Source organism: Bidens hawaiensis, unplaced genomic scaffold, assembly GCF_021521415.1.
Source record: "Bidens hawaiensis isolate Kalapana, Puna unplaced genomic scaffold, B.hawaiensis_p1.1 tig00021347_1, whole genome shotgun sequence".
Lineage (NCBI taxonomy): Eukaryota > Viridiplantae > Streptophyta > Magnoliopsida > Asterales > Asteraceae > Bidens > Bidens hawaiensis.
In genome coordinates, this window is record NW_027493307.1 from 364246 (window position 1) to 387852 (window position 23607).

The 23607-nt window shown below is 30.8% G+C and overlaps 1 protein-coding gene and 1 non-coding gene across 2 annotated transcripts; one reads left to right on the plus strand and one right to left on the minus strand.

Annotated features, from left to right (window-relative positions):
* Positions 1 to 649: 649 nt before the first annotated feature.
* TRNAP-AGG (transfer RNA proline (anticodon AGG)) lies at positions 650 to 721 on the minus strand. Its single transcript has one exon. It is a non-coding gene; the product is annotated as a tRNA-Pro (tRNA).
* An 18692-nt stretch (positions 722 to 19413) lies between these two features.
* LOC143563269 (ubiquitin-conjugating enzyme E2 7-like) lies at positions 19414 to 23575 on the plus strand. Its single transcript, XM_077050852.1, has 6 exons — positions 19414 to 19465; positions 19555 to 19657; positions 21195 to 21292; positions 21392 to 21492; positions 22487 to 22564; positions 23276 to 23575. Exons 1-6 carry the CDS (start codon positions 19414 to 19416, stop codon positions 23351 to 23353), a joined length of 510 nt encoding a protein of 169 aa, XP_076906967.1. The 3' UTR covers positions 23354 to 23575.
* Positions 23576 to 23607: the final 32 nt, after the last annotated feature.

Here is a 23607-nt window from a genome sequence, read left to right on the forward strand (position 1 = left end):
ACCTTTTTTTTACCTCGGCCATGTATATTTTTTATGCTATTAAATTGCAACCGGTTAAAAGTTTTGTGGCTTTTTGATTGTAATATGGATATCACAAACATTGACTAAGCATATACATGTTGTATTGTTTTTTGGGGTTTCGGCTATGGGTTTTATGGGATGCATTTCATGAAGGGTAAATCTGTCTTTTACTATTTATTAATAATCAATTTGATCAAGGTCAACACCTCACAACAAATTGTAATTAGCATTTATAAAGTTTATTTTGTTTTTGTTAACAAGAAGTCGGAAGAATTAGCTGAAGTTGAACTGTATTGCTTACCCTTGTGGTGCTTTTATAAATAAAAATCTTATGATTTTTGTTTTGATTATATGTGTAGGATGCTGATTTAAAAGCCAACCTCAAGACAACTAGAGCAAATAGCAAGGTTATGCAATATTTTCATTATGGGCTCATTTGTTAGAGCTTGCTTTACACATGCTTTCGGTCTTTCTCAATGTCGTTACAAATTAGATAATCTGTTTTATCTCCTTTTACAAAATACTATGTTTTAAATAGTAAATTCAAACTTTCTGTTTTCAACGCATTAACGCATATTTGAATAGCAAATGTAAAAGATGAACTAAGAAGTACACTAACGCTATTAAAGGGGCATTCCGAGAATTGAACTCGGGGCCTCTCACACCCTAAGCGAGAATCATACCACTAGACCAAATGTCCTATGATGATTTATTTGTTCAAGTTTATATTATTATAGAAAAGGAATGTTTTGATTTATTTATTCGATTACTTTTTCTTTTTCACGGAGATCGTCTATTATATCAAATGAACCCAGATTTTAACTTTATATTATGCAATCAACTTCATGGATACATCTTGTATTATTTTGATTTAAGTTGTTTTACTTGTTTTATTTTATTATAAATTATGTATAGTACTATAGTAGTGGGACATGCCGTAATGCACAATTGACAATTGGATACCATCTTTTTCTTTATGTAAGAACCTTGTTCTCATTTTCCTACTCTTCACTTGTACGTGGATTTCAACGATCTTTAGGATTTCGAATGCCAAGCAAGTTAAAAAAACATGATTGATACTTTGTAGTATGTGTATATATTCTATAATCGACGATAATTGTGATAACAATAAATTAAAACAAAGTTAAAAATCATGAGACTCTTCAAGCATCATTCAAAACAAAGTTGTTTATCATAACGGATACTCTCCAGTATATCTTTCTTTAGATGCTGTCGATCGAGAGGGATTGCCGGATGGGACTAAGAATGGCAATTTAACTGAGCAAGTGAGCTGACCACCCGACTATTGCGCTTCCAATATTCTCAATTTAAGAAAGTACACATGTCAATTTTGCCACTTATTTAGTTATTAGCCTAGACCCATTAAGTTGTTATTTGAACAATTGGGCTATATTATTATGTTATTATTGCGTTTTAGAAAACATGGGTTTAAAAACTAATAGGCAGCTTTGTTTATTTATTATTGTTTAAAAAGCTTTTATATATATATATAATGTATGAGTGAATGACCTCTTAAATTTTAAGAGGTACAACCATTATTGCATAAAATACAATCACTAATGCATTAAATTTTAAAAATTTAAGAGTAATATAGTATTTTTGACATCTTGTATAATTAATAATGTTTACTTTAGAAAATAGTTACAAAAATGATCCTTCAACTTCAACAAAACTTTTGTTAATTTATAGAGTACTTACAAATAAACCCTCTATCTTTACCTATTTATTTGACAAATTCATTTAAAATTTATTTCTTCTACATCTTTTAATATATTGTGTTTAAAAAACAACCGAACTTACCATTGCAACGTGCTTATTTTTGTTGACATTTCAATGTAATTTTTTTTTATTTTGAGGTGTTTATTATAATATACAAGTCAATAAAGCATAAAAGTACACTTCAAATATGCAATTATGAACCTAAAATATAATTACAAATTAAACCTTCAACTACACTCAACTTTTTTAAACTTAATTAATAATTATCCTTCCATCCCCTTAAGTTTATCCAAATATTCATCTATATCCTTTTTCTTTGTTTTTCATGTATATATTTGAATATAATAAGTTTTAATAAATTTCAAACATACAATCACGACGTGTTTGTTTTTGTCGACGCTACGATGTAAGAATATTGATGCACATGTTATAACCAAAATGATTTCGTGTCATTTAAAAAAAAGTATCAATTTTGGTTCAAGTCAAAATACCATCAAAATGAGTTTTAGTATTTTTTTTAAAATACTTTATTGTTTCGGGTCAACAATTGAGAACTTTGGCATGTCAAAACGCGTTCGAGTTATTACAGGATATAAGCGAAATGAGTTTATGTCATTATAAAAAAAGTTTACAGTTTTGTTCAGGTCAAAACAGGCAATAAGTAAAATGAGTTTGAGTCATTTAAAAAAAGTAGTCAATTTTGGTTCTTGTTAAACATGTTATAAGCATAACGAGTTCGAGTCATCTTAAGAAAAATGGTTTTGGTTTGCGTCAAAACAATTATAGCAAATGAATTCAAGTCATTTAAAAAAGTATCAATTTTTGGCTTGGGTGGACATTAAATATTTGGTCGTTTATGAAGGTTTCGAAAGACTTTCCCAATAACCACGACTACCATAGTAGAATTGGTTCAGGTCAAAATGCCAGCAAAATGAGTTTCGATTATTTTTTTAATATTTTATTTTTTCAGGTTAACGATCGAGGACTCTGATAGGTCCAAACGTGTTCGAGTTATAACGGGATGTAAGCCAAATGAGTATAGGTCATTATAAAAAAAAGTTTATTTGTTCAGCTCAAGATCAAGACGGGTAATATGTAAAATGAGCTCAAGACATTAAATAAAACTATGAACTTTGGTTCTTGTTAAAACATGTTATAAGCATAACAAGTTCGAATCATCTTTAAAAAAAATTAGGTTTTGTTTTGTGTCAAAAAAATTATATGCAAGATGAATTTTGGTCATTTAAAGAAAATATCAGTTTTGGCACTGCGTGAACATTTAATCTTTGGTCGTTTATGAAGATTTCAAAAGACTTCCTAAATAACCGTGACTACCATAATAGATTAGGTTCAGGTCAAAATGCTCAGCAAAGTGAGTTTCGATCATTTTTTTAAACTACCAATCCATGAGTATATAACTAGGTTTAGGATTCGTATAATAATTGTAACGTACGAAAAGAAACTTTCATTTTTTGAAAAAACCGTATCCTACCATATGCTAGAGAGGTTGTAACTACTAAAAATCTGTTTAAACATATTGTTATCACCGCAGCATCGCGCGGGTATACTACTAGTATGTGTGTGTGTGTGTGTGTGTGTGTATAAACGACACCTCCATACATTCTCTCAAGCCATCAGATTGCTTTATTTATAAATGAAGACTTCTAATGCATTTGATCCGAATTCACAGGTATAGGTTTCACCAAACCCAGATAACCTCTAAATGAGTTATAAAATCTCATTATATTAAAAATTAGTCTCACCAAATATTTGATATGAAAATCCTATAAAAGAGGGATATACTAAAAATTAATATCCAATTTTTTTTAAATAAAGATATTATTTATAATTAAGAAACAATATTATAGTAAAAATAAATAAATAAGCGGGTCATGGGTTTCATAACACCCAGATAACTTTTAAACGGGTTATAACATCTCATTTATTTGTGGATCCCTTTCATCATCAAACCTTAATATATTATTAACCTCCTCACAATAAATAAAATTAAAATCTAATCAGGTCACTAAAGTTTCATTTTTGTTCCAACCTAGATATTTTACATGTATAACAGGTTTTCTAGATTTTTTTAAATAGTTTGATATTGCATAATTTTTTTTAATGTGAAATAATTAACAAAATTGAGAATTTTTTTAATATGCAAAAAATTGTAAAAAAACTGAAAATTGCAAAAATAAATCTAAAATTTACGAAAAATTACAACATAATTAATATGTTCCTATATTTTTTTTTTGTATCAAAGCAATTAATAATTGTACTATTATATATTTTAATATCACCTAACTATTTCTTTGAATTGTTTCTGAAAAAATGGTGGTTTCTTATAAAAAAAAACCATTACTTAAATTTGTCTACTTTTTTTTTGCCATTTTTACAATTTAAAAATTATTTTTCTTAATTTTTACTATTTTTTAATTTTTTAAAAAATATTATGCAATGTCCAACTATTTAAAAAATAAAAAATAATAAAAACATAGATAACCTGCTATTCAAGTAAAGTATCTAGGATTTGAATAAAAAGGAAACTTTAGTGACCTGATTGAAACAAAATATTTTATGAGTGATCTAATTGAAATAATTTTAAAAATTGGTTACTATTTTATAGAGCAATCCCATATAAAAGTATAGATTATATAGCAAAATACTCATGACGATGAGATATTAAGTAATTATATTTATCTAGCTATTTGCTATTTTTCTTCTATAGATGTTAAAATAGGATAAAATGTGAAACTAGGGCTATTTATGAGTCGAACCGAACACATACTTGGTGATATGAGCTAAAAAATATATATATATATATATATATAACTATTTCTTACACTTTGATTATTTTTGGGTTGTTTTTTATGAAACTATATAACTAGTTAGCTTGTATTTGAAATTTAAAGTTTATGTTGATGTTTATGTGAATTACTAATTATAATATAGTATAAGTGTCATGATCTAATATTAAATATAAGAAGGTTTTTAAATGAATTATAAACACTTATTAATTTAGTGTGTTTTATGGTTTTGCATAAGGTTTACGTACAAGGTGTGGAGTCAGAAAAGATTGGTGGGACCCATTGTTGCAAATGAAAAGAAGAAAAACGTGAAGAGGGTAAGGAAAAGTCAATATATGGCTAGTAACTAATTTAATTGGATCATCTATTATTTGGAAATAGTTCATGTCCACAAGCCCATTAATAAAACTTAAACATAAAAAAGGCACACAAAAACTTTGTTTTAACCGACTTCAAAAAAGATATATAATGTGGGGGCATGAATCGTAGGAAAGGCAGCAAGACACGAACAAAAGGCAGAAGAACCCTACGGAGGATAAAGTCAATCGGAAGGGGCAACCGTAAGAAAGGGTTTCGACAAAGGCTAGACAATTGGTTCAAGCAAATAGTGTCCGGGTTCAACACCTACTCATCCAATCATTTTTATTATTTGGTTTGAATTCATTATTTTCGTCATGAATTTATTATTTGAACATATTTATTATCTTTTTTTCTTGAGTATGGTTGTTGGCTAAACCCTTAGACTGCCTAGGTTATGATGAACATACTTTGATGTTTTGATTTGAGTTGGGATTATTTATCGTTATGGTTTTTATGGTTTAGTAAAAGATTTATTTATATTAAATTGATGCTTAGGATTGTTTGATGAGTTTTATTCTATAGTTTCCTTGATTATTGTTTGTCATATGATAGGTTGCTATTAGATCAATTACTTTGTGTTCTTAATTATTTTATGATTGATGTCATGATAAGATCATAGGAATAATATTGTCGAGTAAACCTAAGTGTGCTACTAACCTAAAATCTGTAAAGTGTTAGGTTATTAATAGATCTTTATTATTTAATCTTGCTAGATTTAGTTCTTCGTAAGGAGTCTGTATAGGGTTGATTATTTATTATTGTCTATTAAATCAATTAAATATTTTAAATTGCCTTTGATTTCCGCGCTGTAAGGTAGGATTTCGTATAAAGGAACTAGATCATAATTAATTAGGTGACCGTAAGGGAACTTGTTTTTTAATACTGGTGTGCGTTAAATTTATTAGAAACCCATAGGTGTCTTCTTGAAAAGGGTCAGGGGTCCTGTTCGGGTTTTCTTTTAAGTGTCTATTTTACGATCCCAATCCATAACTAAATATTTTCCCGGTTAATCCATAACTGAAATTTAGGGGATTCTAGCCTTTGTAGTTTTCTCATCATCGTCTTATTTTCATAACAAACTTTTGCTTTCGCTTAAATTACTCGTTTTCTTAATTAGTTTTTAATTATAGTATTAAATTAGTATTTTAAATAAAACCCCCCAAACAAATATAAATTAATAAGTCGTGTGTAGTCGAGTCTAATTAGCTAATAAACGTAATTTGAAGAGTCTCGTGGGTTCGATATCCGGACTTACTTAGCTTTACTAGAGTCGATCGGTTCACTTGTCGGTTAGTAGTTTAGTCGAGTTTTAGAGAGCCTAGAGTATTACTTAGTGTTTATTTTAGTTAATTTAGTTAATAAATATTAAACTACTTTTAGCACATCACTTGCTCATACCTGGTTTGGTTTGAAAGCGAGCTGAGCTGAGCGAATTGAATTTAAAGAAACAAGCGATATTTTTATGCTTGAACTTGGTTTGATTTGAAATCGAGCAGCTTGATTCGGCTTGGTTTTACTTGGTTTCGTACAAAGTTTTCAATTTTAAATTCTAAAACTCTAAAATATCATTAAATTAAGACTTTCAACTCTAAAATGTCTCGAGTTGCCACTCAAAAATGTCTAATATTCGAAGTTAACAAGAGAACATATCTAAAATGAGCGGCGGCTGGGGTTTAAAATTCAACTTTAAAGTTAACATAAATAAAGAGGAAAAAATATATATTTTTTTAAAATATACTTATATATATATATATGTATGTATGTATAGATACACACACATACATAAAGTATATATAAATTTAATATATAAAAAATAATTCGAGCAAAACGAACTGACCCGAGCAAGCCTTTGCTCATGCTTGGCTTGTTTTCAAACTGAGTCGAGCTGAACGACTCATTTCAAACCGAGCTTTGCTTAAATGGGCATTTTTCGAACGAGCGGCGGGCAGCTTGGACAGCGCGATGTGAAACATAAAAGGTTTAAGGCTGTCACCTCGAAAAACTTGGAGGGTTATACATTACATACACATCATAAGGCTTTAAAAACGTCACTACATAAGTTTATTATACTATGAACTTGTAAGAAAATGCACTCACCTATAGGATGCTCTATGGTCCTTGTTAGAAAACCTAGAAATGCTCTCAAGGAGGCCATAAATCACTCTGAAACACGTACTATCACGCTCAACGTACAATGTGACTTCATAACTAAAACGTTAACTTTATCAAACCAAACATTTATAATTAAATATCAGTAAATGATTGCAACTTGTTAAAGCACACATCCAATACACGATCTCTATCTTTTTTAAATATTTTTCAAGGTTTTCACATCATATAATGTTCCATTTAATTCCCTAAAACAGGATTAAATTTTAAGAGCTAATTTGATATATATTTAGTGATTCAATCATTAGTCTCCATCCTGTTTTTTCTCAAACTTTTTTGGACTTGGGAAAGTTAATAAAAACGAATAAAAATATTATTTAATTAAATACAAATAGAAAATGAGGATTGAGATGTATAATGTTTTTGGATTAATTTAATGTATATCCCTGCAAAGTTTATAAATATCATATATGTCCGTGTAAAATTCCAAATATCATATATATTCCTTTGTTTTCAATAAGGACAAGATTACCCTTTTCAATATTGCCTTTAAAAGGATTAATAAACCACTCCAAAAAAATGAGAAAAATAATTAAAAAATTATAAAGAAAAAAAAAACAAAATGTTCATCTAGCATCCGTCGTTCAAAAAAAAAGGGGGTTTACCCTTTGTTTTAGTTTAGCTTTTAGGGTTAGGTTTTTGAAAGATCTAGTAGGTATAGGGCGCGCGCCGGGGGGGAGGGGGGGGGGGGTTAGAGGGTGGGGGTTAGGAGATTGCTCTATAAAATAGTAATCAAGTTTTAAAATTTAGGTTACTCATAAAATATTTTGTTAAAATCAGGTCACTAACGTTTATCTTTTATTCAAATCCTAGATATTTTACCTGGATAGCAGGTTATCTAGGTTTTTTTTAATAGTTTGCCGTTGCATAATATTTTTTTAAAAAAATTGTAAAAATTAGTAAAAATTAAAAAAATAATTTTTAAATTGTTAAAATGGCAAAAAAAAAAAGTAGAAAAATTTTATTTATGGTTTTTTTTATAAGACACCACCGTTCTTTTAGAAAAATTTCAAAAAGATAGTTAGATGATATTAAAATATTTAATAGTACAATTATTAATTGCTTTGATACAAAAAAATATAGGAACATATTAATTATATTGTAATTTTTTGCAATTTTTTAGATTTTTTTTTGTAATTTTTCGGGTTTTTTTTTCCGGTATATTAAAAAATATTTTTCTCAATTTTTTCTAAATTTTTCAATTTTAAAAAAAAATATTTTGTAATGTCAAACTGTTTAAAAATAAAAAAAAACCTAAATCACATTCTATACATGTAAAATATCTAGGAGCGAAACAAAATAAAATTTTAGTAACCTGATTGGAACAAAATATTTTATAAATAACTTTATTGGAACAATTTCAAAATCTAGTTAATATTTTATAAAGTAATCCTTTTTTATAATATTTTTTTTATTATTTGAAAAATATCGTTGTTACACCAACTTCTCTCACTCCACAAATCTAACTTTATGAAGTTAGAAATTGGTCAGAACTCACAAGCTAAAACTCAATTTCCAATTGTTAGAAAAATGTGTTTGAAAGTTATGATACGTTTGGTAATTCAACCTCTTGTTTTTTCTAGCAACGTGAGAAACTACCCCTAGTTTTCAGTGAGCCTTATTAAGATGAGATGGGATGTCAATCGTCTATACTGATTTTCATACTTCAAGTCTGACTCACTTAGAAACACCATTAAGAAAGAAACCCATAATTATCGAAAAACTTCTTTGAGTCAGGTTTCGACCCTGAGACCTCAAAAATCTCAAACATTAACCATCACTCCTATGTCATTCGACCAAAAGGCTACCTGCTCAATTTCTTATTCTTAAATCATTAAACACTAAACTTAAGTTTAATTGATTTTAACTCCATAAATTGACTTTTGTTGACTTTTTCACTTCACAACTAAATTTTGTTTACATGCACCGATATAAATTATATATAATAATTTACAACTTTCTCATTACTTAGGAAAACACTGTAGCTTTCTTTTTATGCCTACCAACCTGTACATTTTTGCTGTGTATATTGTATATTTTGTCCTTAGTTTCAAACATTCAATCTTCCACATATGGTGTCATCTTTATACATATCTTTCTTTTTGGAGTAAATTCTTAAAATAGCATTTTTTTAGAGAGAGAAGTCTTAAAAAAGCCATTTTTTTTCTTAAAATCTTTTATAATTTGGATTGTCAAGACGCATTGGGAAAAGATAAAAATAAAGACGATATTTGGGAAATAATCTCGGTAAAGTGCAAATTATTTGTAATCTTAGAGTAAAAGTTTAAATTTTTCAAAAACCTTTTTACTCAAAAAAACCGTCTTGAGAGACTGTATTATTATGTTTCCTACCTTTTCCGTCCATATTTTTAAATTATTGGAAAAATATATTTTTTACAATTATACCCCTAAAGCACCATCACCCACTTGAACCACCATCACCACCTTGAACCACCACCACTACCGCCACCATCCACCACCACCACCACCCATCGTCCGCCACCACCATCCGTCACCACCCACCACTCACCGGAAAAAAATGATGTCACCACACCTCCTCTCTTTCTCCGTCTTCATCCTCCCCACCACTCACCGGAAAACAATAACTGTTCGCCACCATCATCTTTACCGGAGAGCCGTTACGGCAGTGAACCTCCGGCCACGTGCATGGTGATGGCGTGGAGTTTCGTTACGGTAGTGAACCTCCGGCCACGTGCATGGTGATGGCGTGGAGTTTCGTTACGGTAGTGAACCTCCGGCCACGTGCATGGTGATAGCGTGGAGTTTCGTTACGGCAGTGAACCGGAGAGCCGTTACGGCAGTGAAAACAATAAGGTTGAATGCTCGGAAGTTGATAACGGTTGTGAGCTTACGGCGGAGGTGGGGAGGATGAAGACGGAGAAAGAGAGGAGGTGTGGTGACGTCATTGTTTTCCGGTGAATGGTGACAGATGGTGGTGGATGGTGGCGGTAGTGGTGGTGGTTCAAGGTGGTGGTGGTGGTTCAAGTGGGTGATGGTGCTTTAGGGGTATAATTGTAAAAAATATATTTTTTCAAAAATTTAAAAATATGGACGGGAAAGGTAGGAAACATAATAATATAGTCTCTCAAGACGGTTTTTTTGAAAAAAAAAAGTTTTTGAAAAATTTAAACTTTTGCTCCAAAATTACAAATAATTTGGATTTTACCGACATTATTTCCCCAAATCTCGTCTTTTACCTGACTTTCTTTCGAAATCTCGTCTTTATTTTTATTTTTTCCCAATGCGTCTTGACAGTCCAAATTATAAAAGATTTTGAAAAAAAAAAGGGCTATTTTAAAACTTCTCTCGAGCTATTTTGGGAATTTTCCCTTCTTTTGTATTCACATTCACACCAAAGAAGTGCTCTTCTTCTCTCTCTCCTTCTGTTGATGTTTCACATTCATTCTCTTTCTAAAACCAAAGTCTCTCTAAAACGGCTTCTCCCACCATAACATCCTCCCGTCTACCTACCTAATGTTGTCGGGTTCCATTTGGAATCCCTAGGTGGCGTTAAATGTAAATTTCATACTTAATAATATGATAATAACCCTTAATAAAATTTAGGAAGTTACCCTAATCTATAGATAGGTTAGTTAATGGTTTTCCTACAGGAGTTTGCTCATGGTATATCTTGAGATCTTAAATACAAAGAGAAAGTAACAAGCTAATATGAAATGTCTTTCTTAGAGTATATGTAATGGGACGTTTTTTCAATGATGTGACACATTCATGAAGTCCAAACACCACTACGGAGCTTTTAAAAAGGGAGCATCGCCCCTTGGAGCTTCTTCTTAGAGACGAAATTTTCCAAGATGGTGGATCCCATCCCTTTTCAACCAATCTAAAACACTCATTTTATTAATTATTTATTTTTTATACAATTTAAATGTTATATTATTTAAAGGGATATGCGAAACTATTATACATATGGCCATGCCAAAGATACATATGATGTTACCTTTTAGTCGTCATGGACCATGCTAAAGATGCATATGATTTTATGTTCCTAAGATAATGATCTTTAAACCATGAGGGCAAACGGATCATTCCTTTGGAGGACCCGGACAACAAATCGGTGTTGTGAAATAACGGTTAATGGACAAGACCTATTGCAAAATTTTTGGGTTATTGGATTTAAATACTCTCAACTTTTATTTCTTGGACGGGAACACTCCCAACTAACGAAATGTTACACGCCACTCCAATTTTCAACCTATTTGCTTATATCACTCCATCACTGAAGACTAGCGTAGTTAGTGGTGATGCTGACATGACATTATTTTAATGAAATAATATTAGAAAATTGGGTCCCACACCAAACGCTTCCTTCTTCTTCCAAGTTAAACCCCAATATCCTTCCATTACTGTGACACCCCGGCTTAAGTGGAAACGTTCGAGTGTAACATATAGATTGTTCAAAACACATGTGACACTATTAAGTGACAATTTTATCATTAATTGATTTAAACATCATATTCACATTTGTAACAAAGAAATACAAAAAAAATAATACAACTATACAGCTTGTCCATTTGTTTGAATAACCTAAGTCTAGTATCTTCTCCAAGTATCATCCTCTAAAGTTTGTACCTATAGCATGCATATAAAATAAAGAGTCAAATAACAAGTAGTTGGTGAGAATCACACTGTGTTGGTTTCTTTTAAAAAGTTATTTTTATTTTAATTTTGTGACGAAATTTCTAAAAGTTGTGAATCCTGTAACATTCGTTAATTTTCAAACCTGAAAATCCCTAAGTCCCATTTTGTAGTAGTTTCCTTTCCATTTATACTCGTTAAAATCTAGCACACGTATTTACTTGTTTAGGATACTCCACTGTGATTCTCCGCCCCGTTTGTTCGACTCGTTAAAACTATCGTTCTCATTTTTGAGGTGAGTTTCTTACACCCCATTTTTAAATGCTTTTACATTTTGAAGGCCCGAAGTCAACACGTGGTTTAATTTTCAAAGTGTAAAAATATATAATTCAAATCCAAAGTGTGATAAATTATATTTTCACATTAATATTTTTACCATACAAATACGAAGGCAATTCATAGCTTTTGCATAAAATCAACATTTAATTTATTTGAACAAAACGTGTTAGTTATAAATTTGCAAGAGATATGACACATGTATGACTATTAAATTAGTAACTTGCAACGTACCAAACTCAAAATATTTGCGCTCAACATTTAATCAGAGCGACTGGTCGGCAGGCAGGGCGTTATCCCGATAGATCTATCAATATTTATATGTCATAATCCCAGATTAACAGTTACAATACCCATGACGTTTACTTTCTTATACCGGGGGGAATCTTGTTAACCAGGAAGTTTCTAACTTACCGTGGTTAATAATGCCAAACTTAATTTGACTCATCCCATTTAACACGGTTTATATAAATAAAACGTTATTCAAGAAATGTCTTTTTCCCAAAAAAAAAACAATTGTAAAATATTAAAAATATTAAAAACATGGGGATTTGTGAGGAACTCACATTTTTCTTTGCTCAAATAACATTCAAAAGTGATAATATGCCAATCGACGTTAAGATCTTAATAGCATTCATCTAATGATAATTTGACTCATAAATTTTATACAGAGTATATTAACACATAAACATAGATACAAATAGCATCGTATCCTAACTTAACTCATTTATCCCCAGGTGTCTTATTTATCATAATTAAATTACAAACTTCTATTGTTTAAGAAAATCGTAATTGAATCGAACGTATCAAATAATCATTGTAAAACTTAATATATTTTTCGAAACTAAACTTGGACGTTATTAAATAAAAAGTATATGTTCATAATAAATATCATATGCTTTAATTTTTTATTTTCCGAATAATATATTTTAGTCCAAACATTCGCATATGTATTTATACATGAAGTCCTCCAAGTCTCGATTATAACTAACTGTTCTCTAAATAATTCTTAAATAAATTTTCATTGTCCAAATTATTTCTAACAGCAATATTTGTACTAATGTGTCGCTATCTAACGTTTTCAATACTTGAAGAGATAAAAGTTATGCCTCCTCGTATACAGTTCGTGTCTAGAAACATACTCAAAACACGCATAAAATGCGATCCATGCTACCAACGTGTTCGTTTTTTCCGTCACGAACAATTCTCCGGTCTTGGATCGCTCGTACAATGTGTGACATTTGTCAGTTTCGGATTATCTTATACTTGTATTCTTAATGTAAACCCGACCCATTTTGTATCCCGAACCTTTCGATATTATTAAATTGATGAATTTTATGTTACATATTTGTTTTATAGTTGTCGGATCTAAAAAAAACACCCTTTTCGGTTCTTAAAATGCCCTGAAAACGTTCAAAACGAACTCAAGGGACAAAAACTACCAAAATGGAGACTTGAAGGAACCATTTGTAGTTTGTGCTTTCTTGGGTCAATAACCAACTCATTTTCATGCAACGCCCTTTATGAAAGACCCATTCAACTTACCCTATATATATACACCCATCTTCTTCATTTGTGTTTGCTCATTTCCTCATTTCTCTCTCAAATTGTTGAATTCCAAGGTTGTTCTTCATAGTTTGACTCTCAAGGTCAAACTAAGCTAATCTTTCATTTTAACTAACTTCTCGATACTTAAAGCTTGATGTTACAACATATATATAATATACACTCCTTATTTACCTTCGGTCTTTCATTTCTCCGGCCTTGGCCGGTTGAAATGTCGGGCTAGTAAGGCAATGTTACATGGAGGAATTTGTAGTCCTTGTTTATATATTTAATAAATCTAACCATATAACTTGTTATACTTGCTTAACTTTGGCATATTTTAGTTTATTGTTCATATTTGTCAAGTTCCATGGTATTGGGTATGTGGTGACTAGCCTCGGTTTCATCCCGAGTTGAGAACCGAACCAAAAACCGAACTTTCGTTTAAAAGCTTTATTGTTAACTTTTTGAATGTAAAACTTGAGTATTATTATTTATAAGTTATTTTACAAGTTCCATGGTAATTGGGTATGTGGTAACCATCCTCGTTCTTATCCCGAGTCAAGGACCGAACCAAAAACCAAACTAAACCGAGTTCACTTGCTTAAGACACACAAGTGTGTTTTTAGCCACCAAAACTCATATTTTCTTCAAGATTATATTTTAAAACAATTTTAGTTAATTTTTAAACATACTTGGCATGTCGGTAACCAAATTGATCTTATAACAAGTTCAAACCGATAAAGTTGTATACTCGCTTAACGAACGTTAAGGTTCTTCACAATAGAACTACATACTTGGTTAAGTCTATTTTGATTTTATTAAGTTATCTCATAACATTTATTATTTTGGGAAGTTAACTTTGAGCTTGGTCAATTATCAAGTCTCGAACCGACAAACCCGAACACTCGTTTAAACCTCATTTTGGTATTCTTATAACCAAGGGTTTTGCAATATTGCATTTTAACCCACATTATTACTTAACATAGGTTGAGTAAAAAAAAAACTAATGAATATAATACCGAGACCCGGTTTCGAGTAAACTTATTTTTACAAAACTCGTTTATTTAATTTCTCAAATATTTACATTTTAAACCCTAAACTTTATTTATTTACTTTATTTGTCATGTATTTTATTTTAAACCCTTCCAAGACTACCTACTAACACAAGACCCGTTTAATATAGGTCTTGCTCGTTAAACCGATCTCTCCGATTATTCACGACACTATCTTTCAAGTTATTTGTTAATGTGAGTACTTTTTCATCCCCCGTTTTCCATCTTTTGTTTTGGGGGTGGCATTGCATACTTATTCAAATTCAAATGATTTATACTTGAGTCTTAAACCACAACACTTATTGTATATGTTTACTTAAATAAATGCTCGATTTGGTGTTATGTGCTTTACATGATTATGTGCAAATTCTTGAATGCTAAGGCGGGTAGCCTCATCAAAGTATGATCATACGTTAATTTCGAGTATATATGGTATCCCCATATAGAAAGGTGTCGTCAATGTGTTCTTATTGACGATTTCATTATTGTCGTCAACGTATTCTTATTGACGGTTCGTCAATGTATTCTTATTGACGGTTTTATTATCTAAATTGTTGCTATTATTTATTGTTTTCATATACTAGTTGTGGATTTCATACTATATACTTATTGTCCAAAATTATGAAAATTGCTCACCAACCTTTGTGTTGACAAACTCTATTTTATGCAATGTTACAGGTTTGATGTTAGCTTGATTGGATTACTTGAAGAAACTTATCATTTTGGATTTAGGATATTAGAAAATTAAAGAACAAGTTATTTGTTTATCTATCTATTTGGCATTTCGTATGAACAATTGTTGTGTTATTTATGATGATATGGATTTAAATGAGTTGTTTAAATATTGTCGCTTTATAGTGTCGTTGTGCAATGAACAATCATGTCGCGCCTCGACATTTCTGCCTTCATTGGTCGGGGTGTGACACAATGCGCTAGAACCTACATGCATGATGCAACCTATTTTAAGAAACTATTTTTGGTTAAAGAATTTGACCAGTAACTTATGAAGATTAGAACTCGCCATCTAGACTTCTAATCATATAGTTCTTAAGTGGAATCAAAGATATATGTGTCACGAAGGCTCACCGAACATTTTAGCTCGATCCGACGGTCAGATATCCAGGAATCAACGTTGCTTTATAGTTGCGTTTTGCAAATCCGACCAGAAAGTCAGCCGTGAAAACAAGTGTAAAAACCATACGTAGACAAATCAAACTCCATCTCCACCGTTCATAATGTTCATCTATTGTAGAAAAATCAAGATGATCGGACCGCTAGATTTCCCGTAATAGATTGATCTTTAAAAGCACGCAATCGAACGCAATCTGTCCAGATTTTGAAACTCATTTTTAGCGAACTTAAGCTCAAAATTAGGATGATAAGAGCTTACCATCATATTCGGGACGTCGAAAAACTATTTCGGGTAGAAAATGGGCTTCGTCCGCCGCTCGCCACCTTGCTGGACCAATACCGGCCGCCGCCAGACCGCCACCGGCCACCTCTGGCAACCACTGGCATATTCCTCATTCTCTCTATCCCCTTTGTCTAAAATCTACTGAAATGTTTTGAGATAGAAAGAATGTGAAGTGGCTCACTTATTTATAGTGGTCGGTATTTTCCCACTGTCTCCGTTTGCGTGTTAGTCTCTTGCTTCAACGAACCCGCTAGTTCGAGTGACGCTATATCTTTCAAATATATTTCATCAATTTATTTATATCGCTTCTGAACCAATTTGTCTCATTAATTTGTTTTTCACGAATAGATTATTGTTGGTTGTTTAAGCGGTGTAGGTTCCGCGTTAACCCTAAATAAATAAATATATAGAGTTGTTATTTTTCTTAAAAATAACTCGTCTAAAATTGTTGTCTTGATTCGATTTATTTTATCCAAATAATATATCTTAAATACGACGATAGTATTTATTTTTACGAACTCGTCGGTATGTGCTTTAACTGCAGTGTTCGAAAATACTAATTTGCATTTCCCTGCTTCGTTATATCTCAGAATTGAGTCATGTTTTCGCTTACGTTCTCAGTTTTCAATCCTCTACACTATTCAAATGAACTCATTCATTGAAATTATCTTGAATGTCAGTTTGAATATTCACACGTTAAACCGAAAACTTTTGTTCCTTCACAACTTGACGATCGAAATTCCTTTGGTCGTCTTGTTTTCGCACGTGCTTCTATCAAACACTCTTTGTTTCTGGAATGAATACCTTATATTTAGAAACCAAATGTTTGAAATTTGATTAATTCACTTAAACCCATTTCTAAACATGTTTTAATCTTGATTATGGAATATAATAATACGTTTTATTTTGCCGGTTGCCAGGCTTTGCATATAAAAATGTTGTTAATTGATGTATTTAACTGTAGTTTGAGTAATTTTTTATAAATAATTGGTTGATGATTGGCAAATATTAGAGCAGATCATAGCAATATCAAGGTCAAAACCTTTAAAGTTAAAAAAAATTAATGTAACGTAAACATGCTGGGAGTAAAGATATTAAATATTTATTATCATTAATAACTAATGTTTTGGTCAAAATTTAACAAAGACAATTTCGTAACCAAATTAGTGAGTGAGCCGTGGTGCTTGGTCGAGATGAATGCAAAAATACCGGAACACAAGGATTTGTTGCGAGGAAAAAACCTGGTATCCTGAGGATAACAAGAAAAAAAACCCTGGGTGGTGAAAACTATCACCACCAGTTTATTAATAAGTAAAATTGGTTACAAGTGGTGGAGCTAACTGGATCGTGATTATAGAGTGCGAGTACTATTAAGTCTCGAGTGTTAAAGTGCTGTGTGATATGATCCAAGTGAGTTCTATTTATACAAATAACTAGCTAACAAGTTTTTCTAAATTTCCGTAGATAATGGAATGCTTCCAACTAGCCGTTTGATTTCCACGACTTCCATTGAACACGTTTTATTTGAAGTAGTCCAGCTGCAGTCCGAGTCTTTAGGGAATCGTGGGAACGTCTCATGACCTGGTAAACAACAGAAAACAACGAATAACTCGTTAGTTATACAATATATTGAGGATACCTGTTACTTTGGAGGATACCATATCCTGGAGTTATCCTGAACATATTGCTTGCTTGGGATGCTGAAAATTCGATGCTTAACAAGTAATATAAATTTTGTAAAGATATTTTTTTAGAAAAAATCTAAAATTATTAGTTATAAAAAGTCAAGTATATCCCAAAATTTAAATTTTAAAAAATTCTAATGATTTTGGTTTCCTCGTGTCTTTACTTTTTAACAAAATATGTTCTGTTGGTATTATGCATAACCTTTAAATTGTGTACTGTACAAGGACTTTGTATTAAGGTATACGATAAATATATTTTGAATATTTATTAAATATTTTTATTTAAATTAACTGGTTCATGTGATCTATAATATATATAAACGAAAACCCTAAAATCCTACGTGTCGTGATGTGGTCGCTCCTCCCTTTTATGGAAGCCACCAGATTGCTTGATTTTTAAATGGGAGGGCTCTCATTGATTTAACCCAAATTAATGGGTATGTGTCTTACAAAAACCAGATAGCTCTTAAATGAGTTATAACATCCCATTAAATTAGAAACTAATCTTACAAATTATTTGATATGAAAATCCTACAAAATAGGGATATACTAAAATTTAATATCCAATTTAAAAATAAAAAGATATTATTTATAATTAATAAATAATTTTATAGTAAAAAACAAAAGCGGGTCATGGGTAACCAAATCCAGATAGCTTTTAAACGAGTTATAACATATTATTTATTTATAAAACCCTTTCATCATCAAACCCCAAGTATATTATTAACTTTCTGACAATAAAGAAAATTAAAATCCAAAAAAATAAATATTAAAAAACGAAAAATGTAAAACAAGCATTCTCTCAAGCCATGAGATTGCTTTATTTGTAAATGAAGGCTTCTCACGCATTTGACCCGAATTCACGGATAAAGGTCTTACCAAACCCAGATAGCTCTTAAACGGGTTGTAACATCTCATTATATTAAAAATTAATCTTATCAAATATTTGATATGAAAATCCTATAAAATAGGGATACATCAAAAATTAATATCATATTTTATTAAAAAAAGATATTATTTAAAATTAAGAAACAATTTTATATAAATAAACGGGTAATGGGTATCACCAAACCCATATAGTTTTTAAACCGGATTATAACATATCATTTATTTGTGAAACCATTTCATCATCAAAGCTAAAGTATATTAATTATTAACTTTCTTACAATAAATAACATTAAGATCTAAATATACATATATAAATATTAAAACCGAAAAATGTAAAATAACCCTCGTACTACGGGGGATAAAATATAGTATGTAAATAATCATAAACCTAATATCAACCGATAACACTTTGTATTTTAGTCCATCCATACTTCTAGCTTTATTAATATAATAATAATAATTGTCCAACCCTTTATTTTGCAATTTCTTATGAAATACGTTTTTTTAAACAATTTTCATAATTTCCTTCTAAAGTTTAAATATTTGTTTAGATATTTTATAAGTTTAGGAGATATCCTCTACAATCTATCTACATATACATCTCGAAGGCCCACTTTTCTTTGATGCTTTTAAGTCTTTGAACTAAGAACCATTATAAATACACCAACAAATCAAGGGCTAACTTCATTCATCATCTCAATTCATCTATAATAATAATAATAATAATAATAATAATAATAAAATCCCCTTTGTTTTGTTTTTGTTCTTATTCATCCATGGCTTCTTCTCCGTCTCAAGCAACTCTTCTTCTTCAGAAACAACTCAAAGGTTCAATTATTATTATTATTATTATTATTATTATTATTATTATTTATATGCGTCTTCTTCCGATGATAATAATCGGTTTGTTTGTGCAGATCTCTGTAAAAACCCTGTGGATGGATTCTCAGCGGGGCTTGTGGATGAAAACAATCTGTTTGAATGGAGTGTTACTATAATTGGACCTCCTGATACATTATAGTGAGTTTTTGTTTCTTATGATATTGGATTATTATTCAATCTGTGTCTATTCTAGAAGTTGATTTTGGTTAGTTAGTTAGGGTTTGGTGAATTGCTGGTGGGTGATTTAGGGGTTTTAGTTGATTGATTAGGGCCGTAACCGAACCAAATAAGGCCTTGTTCATGTTCATTCGTTTAGCTTTTATCGAACAAGTGAACGTTTCATGAAATATAAACAATTTTTTATTTGATTTCGCTAACCTAGAATGGTTTGTGCCAATTGTTTGGTTTGGCTACCAAGTTTGTGTTGGTGTTTTCTTAACATTCGTATTCATATGTTAATTTTACATATAAATTAATCACATAATACTCGATTACTCATATATATATTTTGTTTTGTAGTTGATAATTTTGCTTAAATCTATATGATAGATTAGAAAAGTCATTAAAAAGTATTAACAACCTTTAGGGTATGTTTGGTACGGGGTAATGGAATAGATGAGGGAATGGAATGGACGTGGTAATGGAATGGAGAAAGGAATGAAATGGATCATTACCATTCCATTGTCATGTTTGGTTACCATGCAATAATGGAATGATTAATCACTTTATTATTATTAATATTTTTATTAGTAATAATAATAAAAAATAAATAAAAATAAAAAAATACTATTAATAATAAATGAATATTCATAATAAGTATTTTTTGGACCTCGTGCTGCAACGAGATCGTTAAACTGTATATGCGTTGTGAAATGTTAACTCATCCAATTTAAAAATAAAATATATAGATAACATAGTAATAGTTCTAATATAATAATAGTTATATTATAATATACAAAACGATAATGATAATATAATAACTATAATTAGAAAATAATAATAATAATATAATTATAATTTTATAATAGTAACAATGGTTGTTGACTTTTTGACTTTTTCATTCCTTAGAGGAATGAAAAAAAACACCCATACCCAAAGGAATGAAAATCCTAAAAATGGAAGGAGTTTCATTCCATTTGGAATGATCCATTCCATTCATGCATGGTAACCAAACATGTTTTTTTCATTCCTTTGGAATGGCTTATTACATTCCACCTTCCATTCCTCCATAGCAAACACTACCTTAATGAACAAGTATAAACAAAACAAACATAATCAAACGTAAAAGGATGTAAACAAACACATTATCGAACGTTCACAAACACAATTGATCTGTTCGTGTTCAATTCTTTGTTCATGTTTGTTCAATGAATGAACGTAAACGAACTTCCCTCCGAACATTCGGTTCGTTTACAGCCTTAATTCAGACTGTCAACTGAATTATTGTATTGGTTTTTGTTTGATCTTCATGGATTTGGTTTAGTTTTCTAGGGCTTTTGAAGTTAGTTTATAGATGCACATAAGCACATAATAATTCATTGTTTTATGTATTAAAGGTTAATAGTATATTGCTTAATTATGTATAGACTTTACATTCTAGGTTTGTGTAATTTAGATTATCCTGCAAAGAATATGTTTCTGAGTTTTGATTAATGGTTTCTTATTGTTGTTTCAGTGATGGAGGGTTTTTCAATGCTATAATGTCCTTTCCACAAAATTATCCTAACAGTCCTCCAACAGTCAGATTTACCTCAGAGTTATGGCATCCAAATGGTTAGTAGGGAGCTTATGTAACACTGTTTTTCATATTATTCACTTATTTGGATTTCATTAAGTTTTGAATGCTAAACGTTTTGATTTGGTTTTATACAGTTTACCCTGATGGCAAGGTTTGTATATCAATTCTTCATCCCCCTGGTGACGATCCTAATGGTTATGAACTTGCAAGTGAGCGTTGGATGCCGGTTCACACGGTGAGTCTTTAATTGTTTTATAAGCATATTTTGTGTCATTGTGTATGATTTTGACGTCTGCCAAAAAAACCTTTAACTAGGATAATAAATTTAAATTGAAGACATGTCTATGATATATAGTAGTTTGAAATTGAAGACATAGAAGATAGCCACTACTTTATGATTCGTATGTTCATATAGACAACAAGCAAATACCTTATCTTGATTATTATAGTGATCGTTATTAACTCGGTCTGCACGTAATAATGTGGAGTATGGAAGAGAAATATTAAGAAAATAATTTGTTTTCTAACAATTGTGCTTGGTTTCTTATTGCAAGAAATTCTTTGTGCTCGTTTAATGCAATTGAACGCTACAACTTTTAAAAGTTAAAGTGATCTTAGTGATGTTTTGACAAAAAAAAATATTTGTCAAGTTCAATTAGGTCATTTGCATTTATATTGCTACATTTTGTCAAAATCTACAAAGTAGAGTGTCGATGTTTCTAGAGTTCCTACTTGTATAACTATATATATATATATATATATATATACCGAGGGTTCCTCCTCCCTTGCTAATAATTCAGTTCAGATCCCATTCACTTTTACAGCAATAAGCTTTAAATATCAAATATTTGTCTTAAACTACACGTTTAAAAGGCCAAAAAAATTTTCTCATGTTCATTGACTTAACTAATTATATGGCTGCATGCAAACTAGGTATTTTAATCATTTTAATTGTTTTACTTCAAAAGTGTTAGGTAATTTTTGAATATAGTTTTTGCAATCTTATTTAATGTGTTAATTGTTTTATGAAACCAAAAGTGTACAAAAAAGTGTTTGTGCTTGTCTGGGCCATTGTTCCGCATATACTTGATTGTTTCAGAAGCCATCGTGTAAGGTGCCACTCTTCTTTGTGTGATTATACTACTCGATTACATTGATTATAATTTGTTTTCTTTGCAATTATGTGTTTGAACTTTCTATTGACGTGATTCAAAATATGATATGTGCAGGTAGAGAGCATAGTCTTGAGCATTATATCAATGCTTTCTAGCCCCAATGATGAATCGCCTGCAAATGTGGAAGCTGCGGTAAAATCTTATTCCTTTCTCTTTTACTTAGTTATCATCATCATCATCATCGTACTCGGTATATCCCACCAATAGCAAAGCTATAGTAAGGTCTGAGGAGGGTAAGATGTAGACAGCCTTACCTCTACCCCTAGGAATAGAGAGGCTGCTTCCGGGAGACCCCCGGCTCGATAGTAGTTTCGTATCAAGCCTTGGACTAAGGCACATAACACTCAACCATCGGGACCCCGGCCGATTGGTACATGTACCCTTGTCTTTCGACTATCAACGCCACCACATGATACCTGATTAACCTTCTGCCATTTTTACTTAGTTATGAATGTGTCAATTCGGGTCATGCTTTATCTGTAACGGGTCAAGTGGAAAGATTTAAAGAACTTGCTTAAAACATAAACACTTCAAATGAGTTGAAGGCGTGTCAAAAATCCACCTGAGTGTACTTTAAATACTCACAATCCTCTAATCTATTTATTCAAACTATCATCTTTACTATAGTAGTGGTCAAGTTTGGGATCTTAGATTAGGATTACCCTTTTTTTCTCCCAATTTGTGCAATTATTTGTAAAAAACATATTTGAAAGAATTTGCTCGAACATGTTACCGGAACAAGTTCTGACCTGTCATCCAACCCAACTTAATTTGATCTATCATTTTATCACCTCTATTCTTGCAAATTAATGCTTGTTTTGACATTCAATATTGTTTTTTCAGAAAGAATGGAGAGATAGAAGAGAAGAATTCAAGAAGAAAGTTGGTCGATGCGTGAGAAAATCACAGGAAGTTATGTGAAATCGAAGATGTGGTGAGTCCTTATGGGTGATTTGGTCTATTTGGAATCACCATTTTAAGTTTTATCACTCTATATTATACTCTTGTTTTGCTTTTGGTTTTGGTTCCTTCAAAGTATGTAAAGATTGTTTTCGTCTTCAAATTCTACTTTTTTTGTGGCATGAAATGAATTTGTTATATAATTCTGATTTCTGAATGGCATTCACTTTATTTTTCTACATTTCTTCATGTATGTATAAAAAGGCAATTAACAC

Coding starts and splice junctions, on each gene's coding strand:
- LOC143563269 (XM_077050852.1), top strand. CDS start 19,414: ATGGCTTCTTCTCCGTCTCAAGCAACTCTTCTTCTTCAGAAACAACTC. Junction 19,658..21,194: donor GGACCTCCTGATACATTATA/GTGAGTTTTTGT, acceptor TTGTTGTTTCAG/TGATGGAGGGTTTTTCAATG. Junction 21,293..21,391: donor AGAGTTATGGCATCCAAATG/GTTAGTAGGGAG, acceptor GGTTTTATACAG/TTTACCCTGATGGCAAGGTT.